Source organism: Rattus norvegicus, chromosome 6, assembly GCF_021556685.1.
Source record: "Rattus norvegicus strain SHRSP/BbbUtx chromosome 6, alternate assembly SHRSP_T2T, whole genome shotgun sequence".
NCBI classification, from domain to species: Eukaryota; Metazoa; Chordata; class Mammalia; order Rodentia; family Muridae; genus Rattus; species Rattus norvegicus.
The window spans coordinates 75195948-75216784 of record NC_141539.1 but is presented as its reverse complement, the minus strand read 5'-3'; the positions used below and the strand labels follow the sequence as shown (position 1 = coordinate 75216784).

Genomic DNA, 20837 nt, shown 5'->3' with positions numbered 1-20837 from the left:
TGCTGCATTCACCAGGATAGCTGACCTGAGAGCTTCTGAGGATTTCCTTGTCCTCACCTCCCATCTCAAGCACTAAAGTCATGGATGCATGAGACTGCACATGGCTGTAAATGGGTTATGGGGATTTGATTTCAAGTTCCTATGCTTACATGTGATTTTTCCCTCCGAGCCTTCTCTCCCAGCACCTACTTGGAGTTTCTAATCTCTTTAGTATGATTTGCTATTTATGGAAGCTGTTCTTAATCTGTTTCAAAATATGCAAACAACTTTTTTTTCTTTTTTTTTTTTCAGAGCTGGGGACCGAACCCAGGGCCTTGCGCTTGCTAGGCAAGTGCTCTACCACTGAGCTAAATCCCCAACCCCTGCAAACAACTTTAATGTATAAACTTATTCAACATACTGACTTCTACTTCTACTATTTAATCCTACTTATAACAAAATATCTTTACAGATAAATATTTAAAAATTAAATATAAGTAGAACTATAATTTAATTATAGTTATCTGGAACTTTTAAACTGCTAAGTCCTTCACAAATTATTTAAATAGTTTCAAGTAATGTATTGAACATTTAACGATAAGCCTAGAAAAAGAAGAGAAAATTACATCCAAAGCAAGCAGAGGACCTTAGTAAAAAACAAAAAAACAACGAAAAACAAACAAGAAATGAAGACACAAATTATAGGAACTAAAAGCTGACTCTTTGAAAAGACCAATTATATTGTAGTGTGTGAAGTCATATACAAGAAACAAACAAAAAAAAAAGAAGACAGTTAGTAAAATCAGAAAGGAAGAAGGAAAGGTCACTTCAAGGGATCTTAAAAAGATAAAAATGTATTTTGAACAATAGTGTATCCACAAACTCATCTGATAACACATTTGAAATAAACCAATTTTTGAAAGATATAATCGATCAATTCTCATTTAAATAGAAGTACACTATTAATATATGTCTATCTCTATTATTTAAATATACTGAATAATTAATTACTTTCAAAAACTGAAAACACTAGACTCTGAAGATTACACTAATAAGTTCTACCAAATGTTATCAACTCCCTCAATCAACCCAACAACAACCTTCCAAAGAGCCAATACCAGCTTTCTGTAATCTTTTCAGGAAAACAGGATGGCAATGTGAGAGGGACCAAGGCAAGGGAAGAATGCTTTAGCACTGCTATCAACTGGAGAGCTTAGCCAGCATGGGAAGTTAAAGAAGGAAATATAAGGCATCTTGAACGAGTAGTAAACAAGAAAACTTTCTGTTGCAGAGAATAAGACTGCCCAAAGAAGTAACATCAAAAAGTCTGGGAGCTAGTAAGCAAATAATGGCAAAATTGTAGGATATAAGGGAATATGTTTTTTAAAAGACTAAAAAACCTTTCTGATATACCAGCACGAACAACTAAAATCTTAAAGTAAAACTGTACTAATTACATTAGCATCAAAAACTCCACGAAAGGCTTACAGAGAAAAACACCCAAGACTATCAGGTTGCCAGAATCCCACTATAAAGCTCAGTCAATTATCCTGCAGAGATCAACAAACTAACTTTAGCGTCAATGTGGAGTGGCAAGAGATGTTTGACAGCTGACAGATTAAGGAAGGGGATTAAATTGGGAAGAATGACAACACTGCCTGCAAGATTTATTGAGAGGTTACAAAATTCATTGGAGTGTGGTGCTGATGAAATAATTGGCAAACAGATGATTATAATAGAAAAGAGATTCCTCCAAAACCCACAAAAACATAAAGTGTGATGAAGCCAATACAACCAGACAGCCTTTTCAGTAAGTGCTGTTCAGGCATCTGAGCACAGGCTGAAGGGACCGTAGATACAATGAAATATAAACCAACTAGTGCACAGGAGGGTCCTGTGTAGTACAGGACTTTGGGGTAAGGCAGTGAGTTTTCAGACACATTACCAAAGGCACGCTCCATGAGTGACACCTTACAGGAAAGCAGCAGGTGAAAAGATGTGCCCTGTCATCAAGACAACGCAAACTAAAGTAAGGTCCACTGTACCTGGTACAACGGCCAACTCCAGAACACTGACAACACCATGCTAAGAGGGATGCAAAACCCAACTTTCATTTACTGCTACAGGAAATAGAGGGTGATACCACACAACACAACAGAATATTAGTCAGAATAAAACAAAAGGGGCTAAAAACCATGAAAAGAGGACAGGAATCAAATGTTAAGCGAAAGAAGCCACAATCTGAAAGGGCTGCACACTATTTTTCTGACATGGCATTTTAGAAAATACAATAGTACAGAAACAGTGCAATGATCAAAGGTTGCCAGGTGCCTAGCGGGAGGTACAGCAAGAAGGAAAGATGGACAGTGGAACACAGGTGACTATATGGCCCTGAGACTATCCCATGTGATACTGCAACAGCAGACATATGACATCATACATCTATCAAAACAAAAATTATATAACACAAAAATGAATTCCCAGGTGAACTAAGGACTTTAGCTAACAGTAATACAGTAATGTTGACACTGACTTACCAAACTATAACAAACATACCACACTAATGCAAAACACTAATAACGGGAGAAACGCATGTGAATGGAAGGGGGTTAGGAGCTGTTCTACTTTCAGTCTAAGTTCATCTTGTGGTGCTACTGACTGAACTTTGGCCTCACACATGCTAGGAAAGCTCAATCTTCTTTCTTTTTTTCCCATGAGAACCTAAGATCTCCTTAAAATAAATGAAGGTTCATAATTTTAAAACCAAAGACACGGTGCTGGAGAGATGGCTCAAAAATGAGGAGTGTTTACCGGCTCTTGCACAGGATCCAAGTTCAGTTCCCAAGCACCCACACCTGAAAGATCACAACTGCTTGTAGATCCAGTTTCAGGAGACCCCATGCCAGCATGCATGTGCACAAACATTCATACATGAATTTAAAAAAAACCCACAGACTTATATAAGAAGGACAATAAACAGAAAGGCTATAGCTAATAAAGTATTTGTAAAATCTCAGAAAATGTCTGTCCCTTGACACTTCCCCCTCTTATTTCCTCATGGTTACTATATAAAACAATTATATACTGGATGGACGTGGAGACATTAGGCTGACAAGTGACAACCTAACATGCTCTCACATGAAATATAGTAAGTCAAACTTAATGGAAATAGGGAGAGTAGTAACCATGTGTTGGAGGGTGGGGCAATGTCTGTCAAGCTGTACATACTCTTCAGCGATCAGTAATTTCCAGAGCTCTAATATTCAGAATGCTCTAAAAACGCCACATAAAAGGTATAAATTTTTGTTAATAAAAAATAATTTATTGGTTAGAAACCTTAAAAAGATAGCAAAATTAAAAGAGGGCTCTTGAGAGAAAAAAATTAATTTTTCTATACTAATACATTTTTATATCAGAGTAACTTGTATGTGATTTACTCAACATAACTGTAATTCATCTGTAGAGATTTAAACACCGTGCAGCTAGAACCACTAAGCAGGACCAGAAAATGACAGCACAGGACTGTTTTCTCCTGCAAAGCAAACCTCCTGTCCCAAGAAACAGCACGGGGCACTTCTTTCAGAGTTCGCCTTGTTGATGTTTGTTTACGTGGATGTACACATGTGCACATAAACACACATTTAGAGTTTGGCTGCTTTATACCCCCTTGGATAATTTTCTGAGGCAGCACACAAGGAAACCGATCTCTTTAAGAGTCCTGGCCATCATCTATAAGTGATGTTTTGGTGGGAGACACTCCAGCTGGCTGAGAATAGAGATATTCTCAATGAAGCTTACTAATCTTTGGGGGGGGGTGGTTTTAAGTGGTCCTAGAGTTCACTTTGATCTAACAAATTAAAGAATGATTGTTGAATACTCATTTGTTTCCCATAATCTGCTTTTAAACCTTGCTTTTATGGTTTTCCTTGTAGTGCGTATGGTTTTCCCACTTCCTGGCTATTGATCAATGGATGAGGTTCCTTGCATACAAGTTATTTTAAATATAAAATCATTCTAGTATCTCGAGTGACAAATTAGCACCTAGCATTAACACTTTCCTAAAACTGCAAGGTCTTTCATGTATAATTGCTTAGGTCATGAATGATGGCATATTAAACTATCTTACATGGACGGCCTCTACTGGCATAAACCAATTTTGAGAACATACCCAAACCACGAGTGTGAAGTGACAATCACAAGAAATTTCACGTGCAAACTGACTTTATATGGCACCATTTTTTTCTTAGCTTTCTATTTCCAGTTTTATTTCCAGAACTCTCTGCCTCTCTCTCACTCAATATACTTGTCACCTGAAGCACCATGACTCCACCTTAATGAAATCCTTGCCTTTTGGACTTCATATTCTGTCACTGTCTCCTCAGTAGAACACTGCAGTCCTCCATGTCCTCAGGCTTTACCTATTACTCCTTCTGCCTACCATGGCTGCCTCTGAGCTCTCTAAGTGGCTGCTGCTTCCAGTGACTTCAGAACTCAGCTCAAGTACCACCCTCAAGGCTGGCTTGCGTTCTTAACCCCCTGACTCCAGACCTGGCCTGCCAGCTCTTCTTTGCTGCCTCTCGCCTGCCTACTCTGCTGTCTGACACAGCTTCTTCACATCCTTTCCCACTGTATTTATTATTACTATAATTTACTACAGCATTTTTTTTTGTTTTTTGTTTTTTGTTTGTTTTTTTTTTTTTTCCGGAGCTGAGGACCGAACCCAGGGCCTTGCGCTTGCTAGGCAAGCGCTCTACCACTGAGCTAAATCCCCAACCCTTACTACAGCATTTTAAAAGCATGACTAAATATATAGTCACTTAATAAATATGACTAAGTAAATTATTTTAACCAAGTGTTCTAAAACCAAAAGTTCTAGTTGTATCTACTATTAAAGAGTATATTTATAATGTATGTGGTAGAAGGATACATTTGTAAAATGTATCTTTTCGTATAAAATGAATTAAAAATTTCTAAAGGTATAATAATTAGCCACTTGGGGTCACGCAACCTAGATCAGTGGCAGGGGTGGAGCTTGTATTTTTCTGACTTTTATAGCTATGAGAAGTCAGAAAATATTATATGAGAATTAATAATAAAACAAAACCTATAAGCCAAAGAAACCAGAGAATAGTGTTAATCTCAAAGCATTCATGGGACTATAAACAACTGTTACACTTTCTAGAAAAATTTTTTAGTATTTATCTTTATTTTGTGTATAGGTGTTTTGCTGGCATGTGTCTGCACCACTTGTGTGCCCTCAGTGGCCAGAAGAGGGCGTCAGACTCCCTGGAACTGGAGCTGCGTATGTTTGTGACCTGTTGGGTGCTGGGAACTTCTGCTAGAGCATCAAATGCTCCTAACTGGATCATCTCTTCAGCCCGAGAATTTGTTTTTAACTGTCTACTTTCACGTGGTGGCCAGAAAAAAAAAACCCAAACCAAAAAACAAACAAAACCAGAAAAATGAATAGTCAAAAATGTTTGTTGAACAGATTGCAGAGTTTTAATTATATGATTATACTATATTATATTAGTTTAGGGCAGAAACTTTTTACTTTCTGTATTGGATTTACAGTCTTAGCATTGTAAGAAAAACCTTCTTTTCTCCTACAGAACAAAATACAGCATTTCACCTGGTGTTAAAAAACATGCTATCTCTTCAGGAAAAGAGGTCCTACACAAACGGGTGGAACAGCTGTTTTGCCATTTAACATAGACGCAACATTAGGAAGTGGGAGACATTAACAGAACTGCTACAGACTGCACAACTACTTCTGTATGTAGGAGAATGTGAAAGATACTGAGTGTCAATAATAGCAAGGTATCAGCTTACCAGGAATTATGCAGGCTGGAATACCACATGCACAGCGTCCATTATCTAAGGGGTCTCTTCTAGTGTTTGGGCTTTTTAAATCATCAACAAATAAAATGTCTAAGTCCCTTCTCAAAGAACAAAACAAAACAAAACAAAACAAAAATCAATGTGCTTTCTGCATCTTTGGTAAGCAGCATATACACTCCTTTAGAGTGATTCAAATGCTCCTACTGAGTGGAAAGCAAGTCTTCCAGTCTGGCCATTTGGCCATTGGGTTTAACACTGGATGCCTTGAGAACTAGTAACACCGAATACTGAAGAATTCATTATGTAAGAAAGTAAGAAAAAGACCTAAAAAAACAACCCTCGTAAGCTCCAATATATTTGCTTCAAAAATCGCTGTCATATGAAAGGAACAAAAGTGCTTTTTAAGTTAATAGTCATCCAAATCCAAAAATTTTAGAACAAGTTACACAAATGAGTGATGTAATTAGTGTGTATTTTGGACAGTGCTATATCAAAAAGAATTTCTACACTGGGCACTGTGGTACATAATCTCAGGACTTGGGAGGTTAAGTTGGGAAGACACAGAGTTTGAGGCTGATATGAATTGAGATGTACTATGACTGTAAATATAAAATGATTTACCAGATCTCATCTATAAAAGAAGACATAAGGTATTTCATGTTCTAGATAGATTACATATTGAAATACTAATGTTGTGGACATTAAGGATTATGGACACTATACTACTAAAATATATTTTACTTATTGCTTTTGCCTTTTTAATATGACTATTAGAAAAATCTAAAATTACACTGGCAATTGATATTACATTCTGGTTAAAAACCATTGATGTAGAACCACTGAACTTTGGTCAATGGTATCAAGAAGGGAGAGAAAAATATTAATCATATGTACAGCAGAAAAGGACTTAATAAGGCTGGGGCAGGAGGACAGTGAGTTTGAAGGCCTGAGTTACACTGCAAAAACACCTCAAAACACAAAAACCAACACACACAACACAACGGAATTAAGATCTGCATTGCCCACGGCTGGATGCCCGGCAGTATGTTAGCGGAATGAGCACAGCAGATGGAGACAGTACTGAGACAGACAGAATCACATCCCAACTGCTAATCAGTCGCATGGTCTTCCTGGGCTCTGAGAGAATGAACGCAGCTCTGCAATCACACCTTAAAACGCTAAGAGACGCTCAGTGAGATCACGGACAGACATCAGTGCACTGTGAATGGAAAGGTTACATTTACCTTTATGTGTTCTAAAACAGCAGTGGCGACATTTGTATGGAGATCGATAAGTCTTTTTTTTTCAAGGAGTTCTGGCAAAGAACTGCAAGTTACAAAAAATTGAAAATTAACCACAGAATTTTATATTTTTGGTTGTGAGCCTAGCCTTTAACGGCTGAGCCATCTCTCCAGCCCAACCACAGAATTTTAAAGGAAGAAACTCCCTGTTGTCTGGTGCTTCATGAGGAAACTCAGAATACTGAGTAAGTGACAAACTAACTTGTCAACTGAACTCCATCTCTAGGCTTGAACTCATACCCATGCACCACTTTAATGCAGGTGAGTGGTTATCTTACAATAGTCTGTTGATAGCACATTACTTCTATAGTTTCACATTCCACTTACAATGCTTAGAAGTTTAGAATAAAACAAGATTAATGGATAAACACTTTTACCCATAGTTTTAAAAGTATCGAAAACCTGCTTTAATTGTATTAATAGCAAAAGCAATAGCAAAATTAATAATGCCTGGCCTTACTTCATACTAATATTGTTTTCTTAGTAAAATTACTTGAATTTGGAATTTGAAACTTCACAAGCTGTTACTCTGCTGTATGAGAGGACCGGAAAACAGTCTAATGTGTTCAAAGCATTCAATTCTTCAAACTCGGGCACATTTGCTAATATCTGCTGTTCCCTAATGTTACAATTCTTACAGATTTTTAACTTCCCAAGTGGATCCATCAGTAGAAGACGTCAAAGGAACATACTATGTGCTCACCTGACAGCTGATGTGAGCTTAGCAGTGTTATCAGAAAGCATGCTGATGGCTCCTTCGTCCTCTCCTTCTAGGCCCTGTGAAGGGATGGAAGGCTCTTGCAACTTTAAAATTGTCAGGCCCAAGCAGAAAAGTCAGCACATTCCCAAGATTGCCGATAAGCAGTAATAAACTGGGTCACTGAGCATAAACAGTATCCTTCAGGGGGCAAGCACACGTGATTTGACAACTACAAAAATGGTTCTAGTAGCTACCAGGTTAGCAGGAGAGTAAGAAAAGGGTCAGCTGGCACTGTCAAACAAGAAATGGCCAGACATTTCCTGCAGGTGACACAGGACTCAGTCTTACAGCTGAAACCTGACCACAGTACAGAAGAAGCAGCCATCCTGGGGTACATGTTCATACAAATAGTCATATTACTTGTATTATTTCAAGCCACATCCATTCCTTCTTAATATTCAGATTTAAAACAAACAAACAAGAAAAAAACCTAAGGTGGGTGTAGTGGCCTAGGCAGGACTGCCAGGGCTTTGAGGCTAGCCTACGCTACAGTGTGAGACAGTTCCTCAAAAACAAACAACATTAAGTAAGTTGACAATAACGTTGTTGTTATTACATAATAAGTGGTCTTAAACTTTTATGAAGGAAAATGAAGTAAACATTTTTGTTAAACCTCAGCAGATGTCCTTCCTATACCTTTACTCTCGGGGTGCAAACAGGATCTTACCATAATGCTCTTCAGTCGTTTGACCTCATCTTCTTGTGCTCTGTAAGATTCTAGTTCTTGTTGGACTGATTCTGCGACTTCTGGGAATGGACTGAAACAAAATTGTACAAGATTAACTATGAGCATGATAGTAAAAGATCCATGTTTTACATGTATTTTGAAATACATATATAAGATTTTTGTCTTAAAAACACTTATAGCTTTGAATATATATTTACATATAACATGGCTATAAAACAGCAAACATAAATAAAATGTATCATTTGAAAATATGTATCCTAATCATAAATCTCAACAAATTTTATAGCTAAAAGCCTTTCCATTAATGAGATTGCATTTTCAACTATATATTGCTTAAACAAAAATATTTTTATTTACTTACATGACTGAAAATCAAATGAATACAAATTAAGTCAAATATATTAAACATTAACTAAATATTACCACCAAAATTAGCAGATGTCAGAGGACCATTTGACTATAAGGACAACATTTTTAAAAATAGCATCCTTAACTCAGTACTCTTAGTGTCCTTACTGGTAGAAAGAACACTTCCACCACTCTTAATGCCTCTCTGATGAGATGTAATTTTATGTATGCCACTATTACAGAAGTTAATGTAGACATTGAATTCCAAAGTAAAGAATATTATTTAAAATATTTTAATAGTAGCTCAAGCTACCACATCAGAAAAAGACATTAACAACTGTCACTGAGAAGCCAAATCTTTGTTACAGACATATGGCTTTCATTTTTTTATGTTCTAAATATAAAAATAAATATTGCACCTCCTAGCATGTTAAAGTACTAGCCTCTACTTCTCTTTAAGCACAAGGAAGGATGAGGCTGCAAAGCACCCAGATCAAGGACAGAGGTAGACCTGTATCTTTGCAGACACACATTTAAGATGCTTCCAAAAGATCAGTGAAAAACATGGTGCTATTTATTAAAAAACACAGAAAAGAAAGAAAAAGGAAACAAGAAACAAAAGACAACCCCCCCCTTTTCTTTGTTTAGAACGATTTTTCTGGAGACTAGATAATTTTTACAACAATTACTGACCCCCATCAGGTACTTTAACAGGACACAGCAATGGGATGGCCACACTGGTCTACAACATTATGTGGAGAAACACTGTGATCCTCTCCCTCACTGTTTCTGATGACTGAATAAATCTCTGGTCTTTACACTTAGGTTCTGCCTCCCAAGATATAAAGTATGGAGTTTGTATTAGGGACAACATGCAACAAAAAGGAAAAATATGACCCCCAAAGTTTTTTTATCAAACACTAAATGAAAGGCAGGCCCATGGAGCCGGCCACAGAGGTGAGAAAGATCGTGCAACCTGCAGGTTGGTCTTCTGAAGAGATAAAGCGAGAGCAGTCAGGAAAAAACGGAGCAACACTGACACTCATCTGTGTCTGACTTGATCAGAGCTGTCACTGACGGGTCACTTAATGGCCTTTCTGTTGCGTCTTAGGTCAGGCAGCATTTCAGTTCTGTTTCAAGGATAAACTTTTTAATTACTGATATTTTCTCATTTACCTTCCTTTATGTTTCTGCCAAAATTTATCAACTGGAGTTAAATCGTAAGACTTCTTGTTTTTCCTCTTTGGTCTAGCACCAGTTGGAGAATTTTCCACTCCTGTAGATTCTTCCAAATTTACTCTGTTTAAGTGGAAATCCTAGGGAACAGCAAACTTGTTTAAAATAACTGTTTTCTCAGTTTAAGAGCCACACTTCCTAGACAAGGACAACAATCAGTGTTGCTGCCCTTTCTAGTATTTCCAAGCACAATACAGACTAACGCTGAACAAGTGCCATCCCAACCCACCACTATTCATAAGTGTGCTTTCAGTGTGCTGAATTTTAATGAAAGTAGTTAACATTTCAAATATACACGCGCAGAAAATCATGCTGTTTCTCCTAGAAAAATATACATTTCTTTGCATATAACATTATATTGCACACACTGTATCTCCTTTATCATTTACTAACACACTCCAGAGCATTCCCTCCTCTTTGATTGTTTTTATGATGATGGTTATGTTTTTCAATACTTATGATTATTTTTAAAAGGTTAAAACACAAAACTAACAGCATCTCTGTTCACATAAATCCTAAGCGTGGTCAGACTGGCAGTGGCTAACCATCTCTGCTTGGCTAATTTTACTCATGTGAGGCTAAGGCTTAATTTAATTGCTTTGTTTTGTTTTATTTTTTTCTTTCTCAAAACCCAAACACAAAGAATAGGTAAAAATAAAGTGGGGTTGGGGATTTAGCTCAGTGGTAGAGCGCTTGCCTAGGAAGCGCAAGGCCCTGGGTTCGGTCCCCAGCTCCGAAAAAAAGAACCAAAAAAATAAAAAATAAAAAAAAAAAAAGTAAACCTCTTAATTATTCTTTTTCCCTTTTTCTCACTATGCCCGTGGTTTCTTTCACACTTTAGGATCGACTTTGTTCAAGAAGAGTAAGTTAAGAGATAAGACTTGGTTTGATGTAAAATGTCCCCCAAGTCTGCATGCCTGAACGCTTGCTCCTCAGCTAGTGGTGCAAAACGTTTTGGGGATGAGGAGAAGATGCTCAAGGAAGTTGGTCTGCCTGGGTCACAGCTCCAGTTCCTTGTTTCCTAAATGCTGACATGATAAGCAAGCAAATGACTGGACAGGAACTCGTCCTGTCGCCTTTCCTGCCTAAAGACTCTTTCCTTTATCCCCTCAAAGCATGAGTCAAATAAAACCTTCCCTTGGGCTGGGGATGAGGGGTAAGATAAAGCATGGCTGTTTGACAGTGATAAACAGAATGCTGAGCAAGAAAAGGAAATTATCAGATGTAACTATGATGCAATCATCTTGGTTCTGAGGTATTGTGATGGTTTGTATATGTTGGGCCCAGGGAGTGGCATGAGTAGGTGTGGCCCTGTTGGAGTAGGTGTGTCACTGTGGGCGTAGGCTATAAGACCCTCACCCTAGCTGCCTGGAAGCCAGTCTTCCACTAGCAGTCTTCAGATGAAGATGTAGAACGCTCAGCTTCACCTATACCATGCCTGCCAGGATGCTGCCTTGATGATAATGGACAGAACCTCTGAACCTGTAAGCCAGCCCCAATTAAATGTTGCCCTTATAAGAGTTGCTTTGGTCATGGTGTCTGTTCATAGCAGTAAAACTCTAAGACAGGTATTACCAGTTATTCTAGGTTTGAGCAATCAGCACAATTTAGTCATTTTAGATGAAGCAAGGTCAAGAGTGCTGACTTGGGATCCTTAAGAGCATACTTTCTTACTTGTTAGGACATAAACTGATCCTTTACCAGTTTACTAAAGCATCGTTGCCTTTCTATATAAAAAAATGTAAATATACAGATGCCTAAACTGCTAGACTAGAGAGACAGTTCTACTTTCTCTCAAATGAATCACAGAGCCAATGAAGCAGCCTTCTCTTACTGCTACATGAAGTGCATTACCATTCAAGAGCTTGCCTGTGTGGAGAGGGCACTATTATTCTTGGGACTGCATCCATTAGTTATCCTTACCATAACCGTTAGAAAAAGTAGTACAACTTGCATTTCACAGAAGATATGCGCAATCCATAAAGAGTGGACTTTGGTGCCCAAGGATCTATAGAATGTGGCAGAAATAGGATGAGACCCCATTTCTTTGGAGGCCCTGTGCACACGTATTGTGCTAACTTTACCACACAGCACAGCTACTCAGAATCAAACTCTTTAGTATAGATAAAGGCTAGCGAGAGTGACAATAAATGTCCAGTATGACAAAGAAGAATAAACTATTGGCTGAGTGTGGTGGCACACGCTTTTAATCCTAGCACTCAGGAAGCAGAGGCTGGTGGTTTTCTGTGAGTTCAAGGCTAGTCTAGGAGTCCTAGAATACCGAGGGCACACATAGAAATCCTGTCTCAAAAAAACAAAACAAAACAAAAGAATAAACTGTTATATTTAACCACTAATGTATTTCTAAAAACTGCATCACAGTTCAAGTATACTAGTAACTGGTTTAAATTCTTCTCAGTATCTCATTTTAATATCTAATCTTCACTTTGCACAAAAGCTATCCATGCAGGAGTAAAGTAGAAAAAAAACCCAAAAACAATAGCACAACCATGAAAGCAGTTTAAACAATGAACAGACACTGAGAGTTGTATCTGAGAAGCCTGGCTTTTAAAAGTTACCCATGAAAACAAAGACACAGAAGAGAAACATCTTTAAACAGCTAAGCTTTATTAACTAGCTTTCCAGTGAAGTACTATTTCCATGGTGATGACACAGCTCATTCAAATACAAGTAACTTGTTAGAAAAGTGCTACTCTAAAAATAGGAGAGCATATTATTTGAATATTGACAGAGTGCTCAAAACACAAAATGATCAAGGAACGAAAGATGCCAAGAGTTCTGAGAAATAACATAATAGCAGAAAGAACATTCCCCCTGTTTATATAAAAGCCAAATAAATTTTGATCTCAAAAACTGGGAAGCTAGAACAATTTGTGCTCTGCTCAATCATATAAAAGAAACATTTGGACACAAATAAAAAACAACACAAGTGGTTTATAACACAATAGAAGTTACACTGTTGCTACTGACAGATTGAAAAGGCTGGACGATGGTGCCTCAAATGACCAGATATAAATAAAGTCCAAAGGGAAGTGCTAGAAAACAGTGCCTTCAGCAATCTTGTTCTCTTCTCACAAGCTACGGCAAATCTATCTGTACAGCCAAAGACAGCTAATGTGAGTGAACAGGATTACTTAGAATAGTAGACGATACCTACTTACTCTGAGCTAAGATGTATATTCATACATGACCAAGCAAAGCAGAATATAAATAATTCTCATTTGGGCAAGAATTTATAACCTTTCAATTTCAAATACTGTTATGGCAACCACTGACCAGATAGTTTATTGAATATGTACTTAGCCAACCAAAGGTAAAGTGTCAACAACCAAAGTTTTCATACTAGTGACAGAAACTCCCACTAAGTGATTCTCACATTAACCAATGACACATACATACAGGAAGTGAAAACACAGGCTTCTGGGTAATGATGGAAGCAGACACAGCACATGTATGCAAGGTACCACCTAGAGTTCTTGCACCTCCCAAGGATCTGCCCCATCCCGGCCCTGCATTCCGGACAGAAGAAATGTTCCACCCTGTCTTATCACCCTAGAGATTCAACATTTCTAGCACAAAGCTCGTCTGAGAGTTAAGTAGTGTGGGGCCTGCAGTACCATCAGTGAGAAAGGAAATAGGAAAAAGGGTAATAATTTGCATCCAGAGTTGGCAAACTACTCTCCTGCAAGTCTTACTTACTTCTTTCAGACAAGATTTATTAGTTAAATAAAGACTAAGTTTTGTCATTTTCTCCAAAGGCAGTGAAAAGAGATGATTTCCATAAAATGAACCAACATACAGATACATGAGGTTTTCAGTCTAATGGCAACATCTACAAAAATAGCTTATACTGATCTTTGCTAAATTAAAGCATTACCTAAAAAACAAGTTCAAAGGTCTTTCCCAAAACTAATCCCAATGAGGGTAAGTTTTAGACACAAGTTCTAAACAAAAGGCAGTTTGCACATTTGTAGAGGTGCCGCTCCCCAGAGGCTATGTGACTGGGGAGACAATGTCTTTAACGAGGGCCAGGAAAGTGCTGGGGCACTGCACTCTACTTCTGAGAACTCGATTATGCACAATACTAAGCAATCTTCTATCCTAAGAAGCACGATGCCTACAGAGCTTGAAAAGCGTCCAAGTTGGCATGTAGGGGTGATTCTGATACTAAGGTCCTGTTCTCAGCTGGTTCTTCATCTATCAGTAAAGATGCCACAGGCCAATTGCTGGGTGGAAGGAAAAGGCAGGACTTCCAGGTCCCCACAGGCAAGCTGCCAGATAGATGCAAGGAGAGAAGAGAGAGTTCTCCATGCTGGGGAGGGAGAAAAGCCAAGCAGTCATGTATGATCTTGGGCTGCAGCCACAGGCTGTTCTACAGGTTGGGAGTGTTGAGCTGGGACTGAAGGTGGCTGAGCAACTGAAGTTGAGTGCAGATTTAGGGAAGGGCACGCTGGCTGAGGTAGACTGGAGGCACCCAGCAGTTCAGACAACAAGGAAGTTGAAACTAACAACTGTGTGTGTCTGTGTTTTTCATCTGCAGATCCAATATTCTCTGGGTGGGGGATTATAGCACAGTCCTTTCCCGAAGCTTAGAGTGTGGGTGTAGCAAACGTTACACACAACATTGGAAAGGATCCTGAAGTTACACAGTAGGCCCAAATGCCTTACGTCAGCTCAGAATAAATAAATCCATATAAAGAGGTAAGTTTTTAGATAAAACTATATAAATCTATGTCTACAACCACACTCTTGAATAAGCAGACAAAATAACATCAGCACGATGATGTAGGAATATTAAGTTCTTTAACAACTTAAGTTATAATTATGTTATTTCTCAGATTTTAAGTTGTTTTATAACTTAAATCCAAATAATTTGTTTTACAAAAGTCATATAAGGTTTCTTTGACTGAAATCAAAATGTCAAAAAAAAAATCACGCAAAACAAAGATTATAACACACAAGAATAAAGTGAAAAATTAGACCACACCGATGCTTTTAAACTGTTTACAAAACCAATGGTTGCCTAATGCAATGTTACAATTTTCATATTACTACGGTAAGTCATAACAAAATACATTCTTAACTCTCAGAAAATGAGGAACATTGTAAGATGTGGTCTCTCTAACTATTGAAAATGTCTACAAGCAAAGAAGTAACAGTAGAAGTAACAGACCCAGCATATGGCACAGTGCTCTTTAAGTGCTATTTGTCACCCAAAGGAATCATAGGCTTGAGACAGAAAACAGCCATAATGTACCAGGAAAAAATGTTGATGACTGAAAACAAGGGAGCTATTGAAGACTAATAGGGGTCTCATTAAGGTGATTCCCTGGTCAATATGATAAAACAAAGATGTCATAATGTGAATATCAAAATGGATGACTATAATTATTTGATATTATCTCAAATATAAAAACCCATTATTTCATAAAACCAAACAACTACCACTTTTAACTATTTTGCAGATTGCTAAGGTATGCATTCACTTTCCAAACTGACAACTAACTATACATTCATGTTAAGTAGTCAGTAAGGAAATTTATTTACTAGATGGAATGCTAGCACTATACAGTCTCCATTTGCCATCAGCAATTCCTATAACCTGGACAACAATCACCAGTGTCAGTAAGGAAAAGATGCACAGAGAACTTTGCAATGGACGCAGATTTAATCTACTTGTCAGCCTATCACTATAGCTCTAACAAACATTACATTTCTGACAATGCCATAAAGCAGAAACTATCCAACTGTTATGAAGTGAACTTAACAGAGTTGAAGCAAATCAAACTTCTATCTCTAGCAATATGCAGGACATTGTGGAACGAGGAAACACATGAAAGTGTACCATTGGTACAATCAATCAGCCAGATGCAGAAAGTAGGAAAGAAGTCTTTAGAAAAATATGACCCAATTTCTGTGACCAAAACATAGAAATAAAAAGTGGAAATAAGAAGCCCCTGGATTTGTCTGCCCACCTCTGAGCACTGGGGTTACAAACACATGCAGCCATGCCGGGCTTTTTTGTGGGTGCTGAGTATCCAAACTCAGGTCCTCATGAAGGACCCACTGAAGCATTTCCCCTGTCCACATGAAGTCTGTATGCATAAATTTTTATGCATAAATCAGGGAAGCTGAGTGATTGCATCACGAGAGGCTGTGGTGCTAGGAAGTGAAGCCAAGATCTCACTCGTTCTAAAATGCACACTCTACCACTGACCCACAACCTATACTTTGATTTTACTTGAAATATGCCTTAAATGGATATAACACAATGCTTTTCTTTGCCATAGTGATATGAATGTATGGACTGAGATGGTTTTATCATCCTGAATATCTGTGTGAATGTGAACAGAGCTCCCCTGACCATACAGATGGGGCAAGGAACACAAATACCTCAGGAATGGAGAATCTTTTCAACCACCAAGATGAATGTTGATTAGACTGTAAGCATGATCCATTTTATTTAGTTCAGAACCCAAGGAGTCCTGTGTCAGCAGGAAAGCTTGCTCACGCTTACTGAAAGTACGTCATAACCCTAGGATCTGTAAGCTGGATGGAATCTATGCTATGGATACACTGCTGGCAAAGTGACAATATTTGATAACTTTAATATTTTATCCAATATTAAAGCTGGTAAAGATTTTGGGCCTTATGATTAAGAACTACACTGTTCAATTCTATTACCATTAGTAGCAATTAAATACTTGGAATGTAGCTACTCTAAACTGAGATGTGATCTAATTATAAAAACACTGAATTAATTGAACCATATTATAAAGGAGGAATTATAAAATATTAATGTTATAAATTGATTATGTGTTGAGCTAAAATTCTTATTAAATGTTATTAAAATAAATTTCATCTGCTGCTTTTCATCTTTTTAGCATGACTACTAGAAAAAAATCCAAATTTACATTGGCTGTTAGCAATACACTGATTATAAAGTATTGCTTTAGAACCATAAACCTTTGGCCAATGACGCCAAGTGGGGAGAAGAACAACAAAGAATGTGACGAGATAAGCATGGTGGCTCAAGCCTGGATCCCAGCACTTAGGAGTCTGAAGCAGGAAGACTGCCATGGGTTCCCCAGCAGGGCTACACAGAAAGACTGCGTCTCAAACCGGGATAGAAAACGGTCACTAGGCAATTACCCTAAAGGGAAACAGCACAGGGATTAAGACTAGCAGTGGTGTAGAAAAGGCACAGCAGAGTTCTGAGATTTGGAAAATAAAGCTCAGTAAAAGAAAAGCTACCAAGCTGAAGCCTGCCCACTGCTGACCAAGGGCAAGCATCTCCCTCGGTGGACAGCCACATCTGCCCACCCAAGGCTGAAGCACACTGAAAGCCCCTGACTAACTAACTGCTTTTTATATTTTCACAAAAGGAGAAGAGTGTTGTAAAGTTTTTGTCTGAAGAGTACCTCTTCCATTTAAATTTAAAAACCATTCTGACACACAGAAAAGCTGTCTCAAGTATCATAGTTGTTTCCAAGATCTAACACAGAAATAATTATCAATGGTTTAGATTTTTCAGACCAACACAAATGACATTAAAAAACAAAAACAAAAACAAAAAAAAAAAAAAAATCAACCTTGTTTCCAAAGTAGAAGTCTTACTCCATCTTGTGGAGACAAAGGGTATTAATTATAAAGACTTCTGAAAACTGAATATTCCAAAGTAGCTTTAAAAAAAAGTAAGTAAGGGTCTCTTAAAGCTGGTGTTCAGATCTGCTGGGTTCTCTTACCTTTCTCAGTTCTGACTTTTCCCTTTCTGTCTCCCTGTGGATACTAGCAGGTGCCTGGGAGCTTTGGCTGGTACATGGGCTCCCATCATGTGGCCGGTGACAGCTTAAGTCTCACAGCAGGGCTAATTCCTCTCCTCTCCTCAAGTCTTCTGTGTACACTGCCAAACTTTACCACCCACATTTCCCAGAGGTTTTCTTTTTAAATTAATAAAACCATCCTTGAGTTTTAATGGCACAGTTATAATCTGCAGCAACGGCAGGAGGGACTGTGAGGTGAGTCCCAGATCAACCTTGGCTATGATGTGAGAATCTGTCTCAAAACTCAACAACAAATAAAAATTTTAAAACTGCATTAAAATTAACAGAAGTAAGTCATGAACCCTTGTGTGGTTTACTATAACTCTAGTTACTCCTCTCTGCCTCTAGCTCTAAAGTGACCTTGGGAGCCACCGTGCTTGCTTTGTCCTAAGCTCTTACTAGTTAAAGAATAACACAGAGCGTGTTCTAACTTGACAGAGTGGGTGACAGATGAGTGAGTCTACTGAGTAGCATGCAAACTTCCATCCCTTACTCTGACTTCATCACAAGGGACCAGTGTTAGCCTTGGTCAGTTCTATGTTCCTGTCTTCTGACAACAAGGACTCAGCATTAATTTTTTTCTGTTGAAATAATGTGCTTATGTCTTCCTTCCCATACCTACAGGATTTTGTATTTCAATTTCCTATATCTAGGAGTCAAGAATGAGCCCAGTAATGCTTCAAATGTAGCAATTAGAAAGGATCCTAGCCCAGTGATGGTGGCACATGCCTTTAAGCAGAGGTAAGTGTATCTCTGAGTTTGAGGACAGTCAGGACTACAGAAAAACCCTGCCTCAAAAAAAAACCGAAAACCAAACCAAACCACTACCACCACCACCAACAAAAACAGGAAGGAAGGAAGGAAGGAAGGAAGGAAGGAAGGAAGGAAGGAAGGAAGGAAGGAAGAAGGGTGGACCCCAGATATCTCAGTGTTCTAGACAGCTTCCGCATCACCACAGACAGGAGAGATGATCCCGAAATGGCATGCCTTCACTCAGACCCTTACACCCCTGGGTCCCCTGACAGTTGGAGGGCTTCTGTCTGATAGAGCATCACTGGAGGCCACTAGGATGCTCCACATGCCCATTCTGTATGTCTCTCCCCCGCCACCAGATCTCATTTCCCATTTGAAAATCCTGCTGTCACAATCTCTGAAACTCAGACATTGAGAAAAGCCATTTTGAATCTCTCTCTAAACACCTTTGGTTTTGTTCTCTTTTTTCAGCATGAGAGAACTTTCTTTTACTTTCACACAGCCCTGGACCTGGGACTGTCTGTCTTCCTTTTGCTGTCTCCAAACTGGCTTACCCTCCTAAACCTACTCCAGTCTTGAAATCACTTCACTAGTCAGTAATAACTGTTCTTGTCACAGACAAGTATTTCCCCGCTCTACTTTTTTCCAGGCTACACTTGGTGTGGTAGAAAGAAACTTTGAGATTGATCAAGGTCAGGTATATTGTCAAATATCTTAGAACGTCCATGAGCCCCCCACCCCCACAAAGAATGGTCCAAATGTTAATGCTTAGGTCTACATGGCTTACTGCTGCTCCCTGCTGGGCAGCCTTATCCCTGAACCGGTAAATGTCTTCTTGACCATTCCCACAGGTTCACAAAATGTGGCATTTTCTCTCATTTTTCTGGACCTCACAATATGCTTCCAGCAACCACTCTCTTTCCCCAACTCTATCGTCAGGGAAAAAGGAAGTGCTTTCCTTCGCTCTGCCTCACACTCATGTCAACCTGCTTTGGTGAGTGACATGGGTCCATGTACTATACTGCTTCCTCCGTCCTATGTACCTCGCTTCCTTCTCCCTGACTCCCACGCTACCTCACTGTGGATAGTATGCTGTCCTCCTTCAAACACACCTTTCTACCTACAGTGCTCTGTCCCCAGCTGTCTGCATGATTTATAATTGATAATTATAATTAATCCTCTGCATCTTCCTTACCTGTCATTTTACAAGTGAGGTCTGTCTGGTTTTAAAATCTCAGTCCTGTTCACCAGCATTTTATTCTAGAGTACTTTTCTACCTTCTGAAGGTTCTGTTCCTTTGTTTATTGCCTGTCTCTTCTTCCTAGAAAGCAGCTTCAGGATGACATCAGTACTTGTGTCTTTTTATCGTTGCTGAAGCCTAGGTCCAAAATATCCATTCATTCATTCCACCTCTCATTTGGCCTCCTAGCTAAGCCTTCATGCTCATTGCTGGGGCTTTGTACTCTTTGGTTCCTTTTGCTTCTGTACTGAAAGGATGTGCACTAGTAATTCCTTGGCATTCTTCCCAGAGTCGCTGGCATAGGATTCTATGTATGTAGAATTAACAGTTTCTTCTAGTGGCCCTAAATGTGATTCACTTAAGGAAATGCTTTACTTGGTTTTAAAGAGATGCACTGTTAAATAGCTATCTGCTGTGTGCCTCTATTTCCTTTTCACATGACATTATATATAATCTTTGTGATGATACGCTATAATCCTGAAGTCAGTCACCTAGCATGCTTGTTTTAGAGCCCATGTTCTAGGTTCTGATTCTTTAACTCTTTCAGGCAGGGTCTCACCTGAGCTAAGAGAACCTCAAGGTTCTCTTCCTGTCACAGCTTGCAGAGTACTGGGATTACTAAAAAGAGCCACTATGCTTAGAAAATTCTCTTGCTTCTCAGTTTTTCTGTCTATAAAAATGGAGACTATTATAATGTTACTAGTATTTTGAAAGAAATTATTTATGCATATATTTTCTTTTCATTGCCTTTGAAGGTCAGGCTGTGCTTTATTTCTACACATTACAAAATAATCATTAGCTGATGAGTATGGACATAGATACAAATTTTTAAGCATGTAATTAAAAT

At 38.5% G+C, this 20837-nt stretch overlaps 1 protein-coding gene and 1 long non-coding RNA gene across 3 annotated transcripts in view; one reads left to right on the top strand and one right to left on the bottom strand.

Moving 5' to 3' along the window:
* Window positions 1–20837, bottom strand: part of Scfd1 (sec1 family domain containing 1) — a 79929-nt gene that overhangs the window by 32203 nt on the left and 26889 nt on the right. For both annotated transcript variants that reach the window (XR_015622121.1, NM_019364.1), the window contains exons 11-14: window positions 10094–10233; window positions 8549–8639; window positions 7825–7898; window positions 7065–7146 (exon numbers count right to left, since the gene is read on the bottom strand). Coding sequence is in view for 1 of the 2 variants with exons in the window: in NM_019364.1 (NP_062237.1) it covers window positions 7065–7146; window positions 7825–7898; window positions 8549–8639; window positions 10094–10233 (387 nt within the window). In the remaining variant the exon portion in view is untranslated. The remainder of the gene's footprint in view (window positions 1–7064; window positions 7147–7824; window positions 7899–8548; window positions 8640–10093; window positions 10234–20837) is intronic.
* Window positions 11485–20837, top strand: part of LOC148005232 (uncharacterized) — a 30449-nt gene continuing 21096 nt past the window's right edge. The window contains exons 1-2 of the long non-coding RNA XR_015623016.1: window positions 11485–11637; window positions 14715–14875. This is a non-coding gene — a long non-coding RNA (uncharacterized LOC148005232). The remainder of the gene's footprint in view (window positions 11638–14714; window positions 14876–20837) is intronic.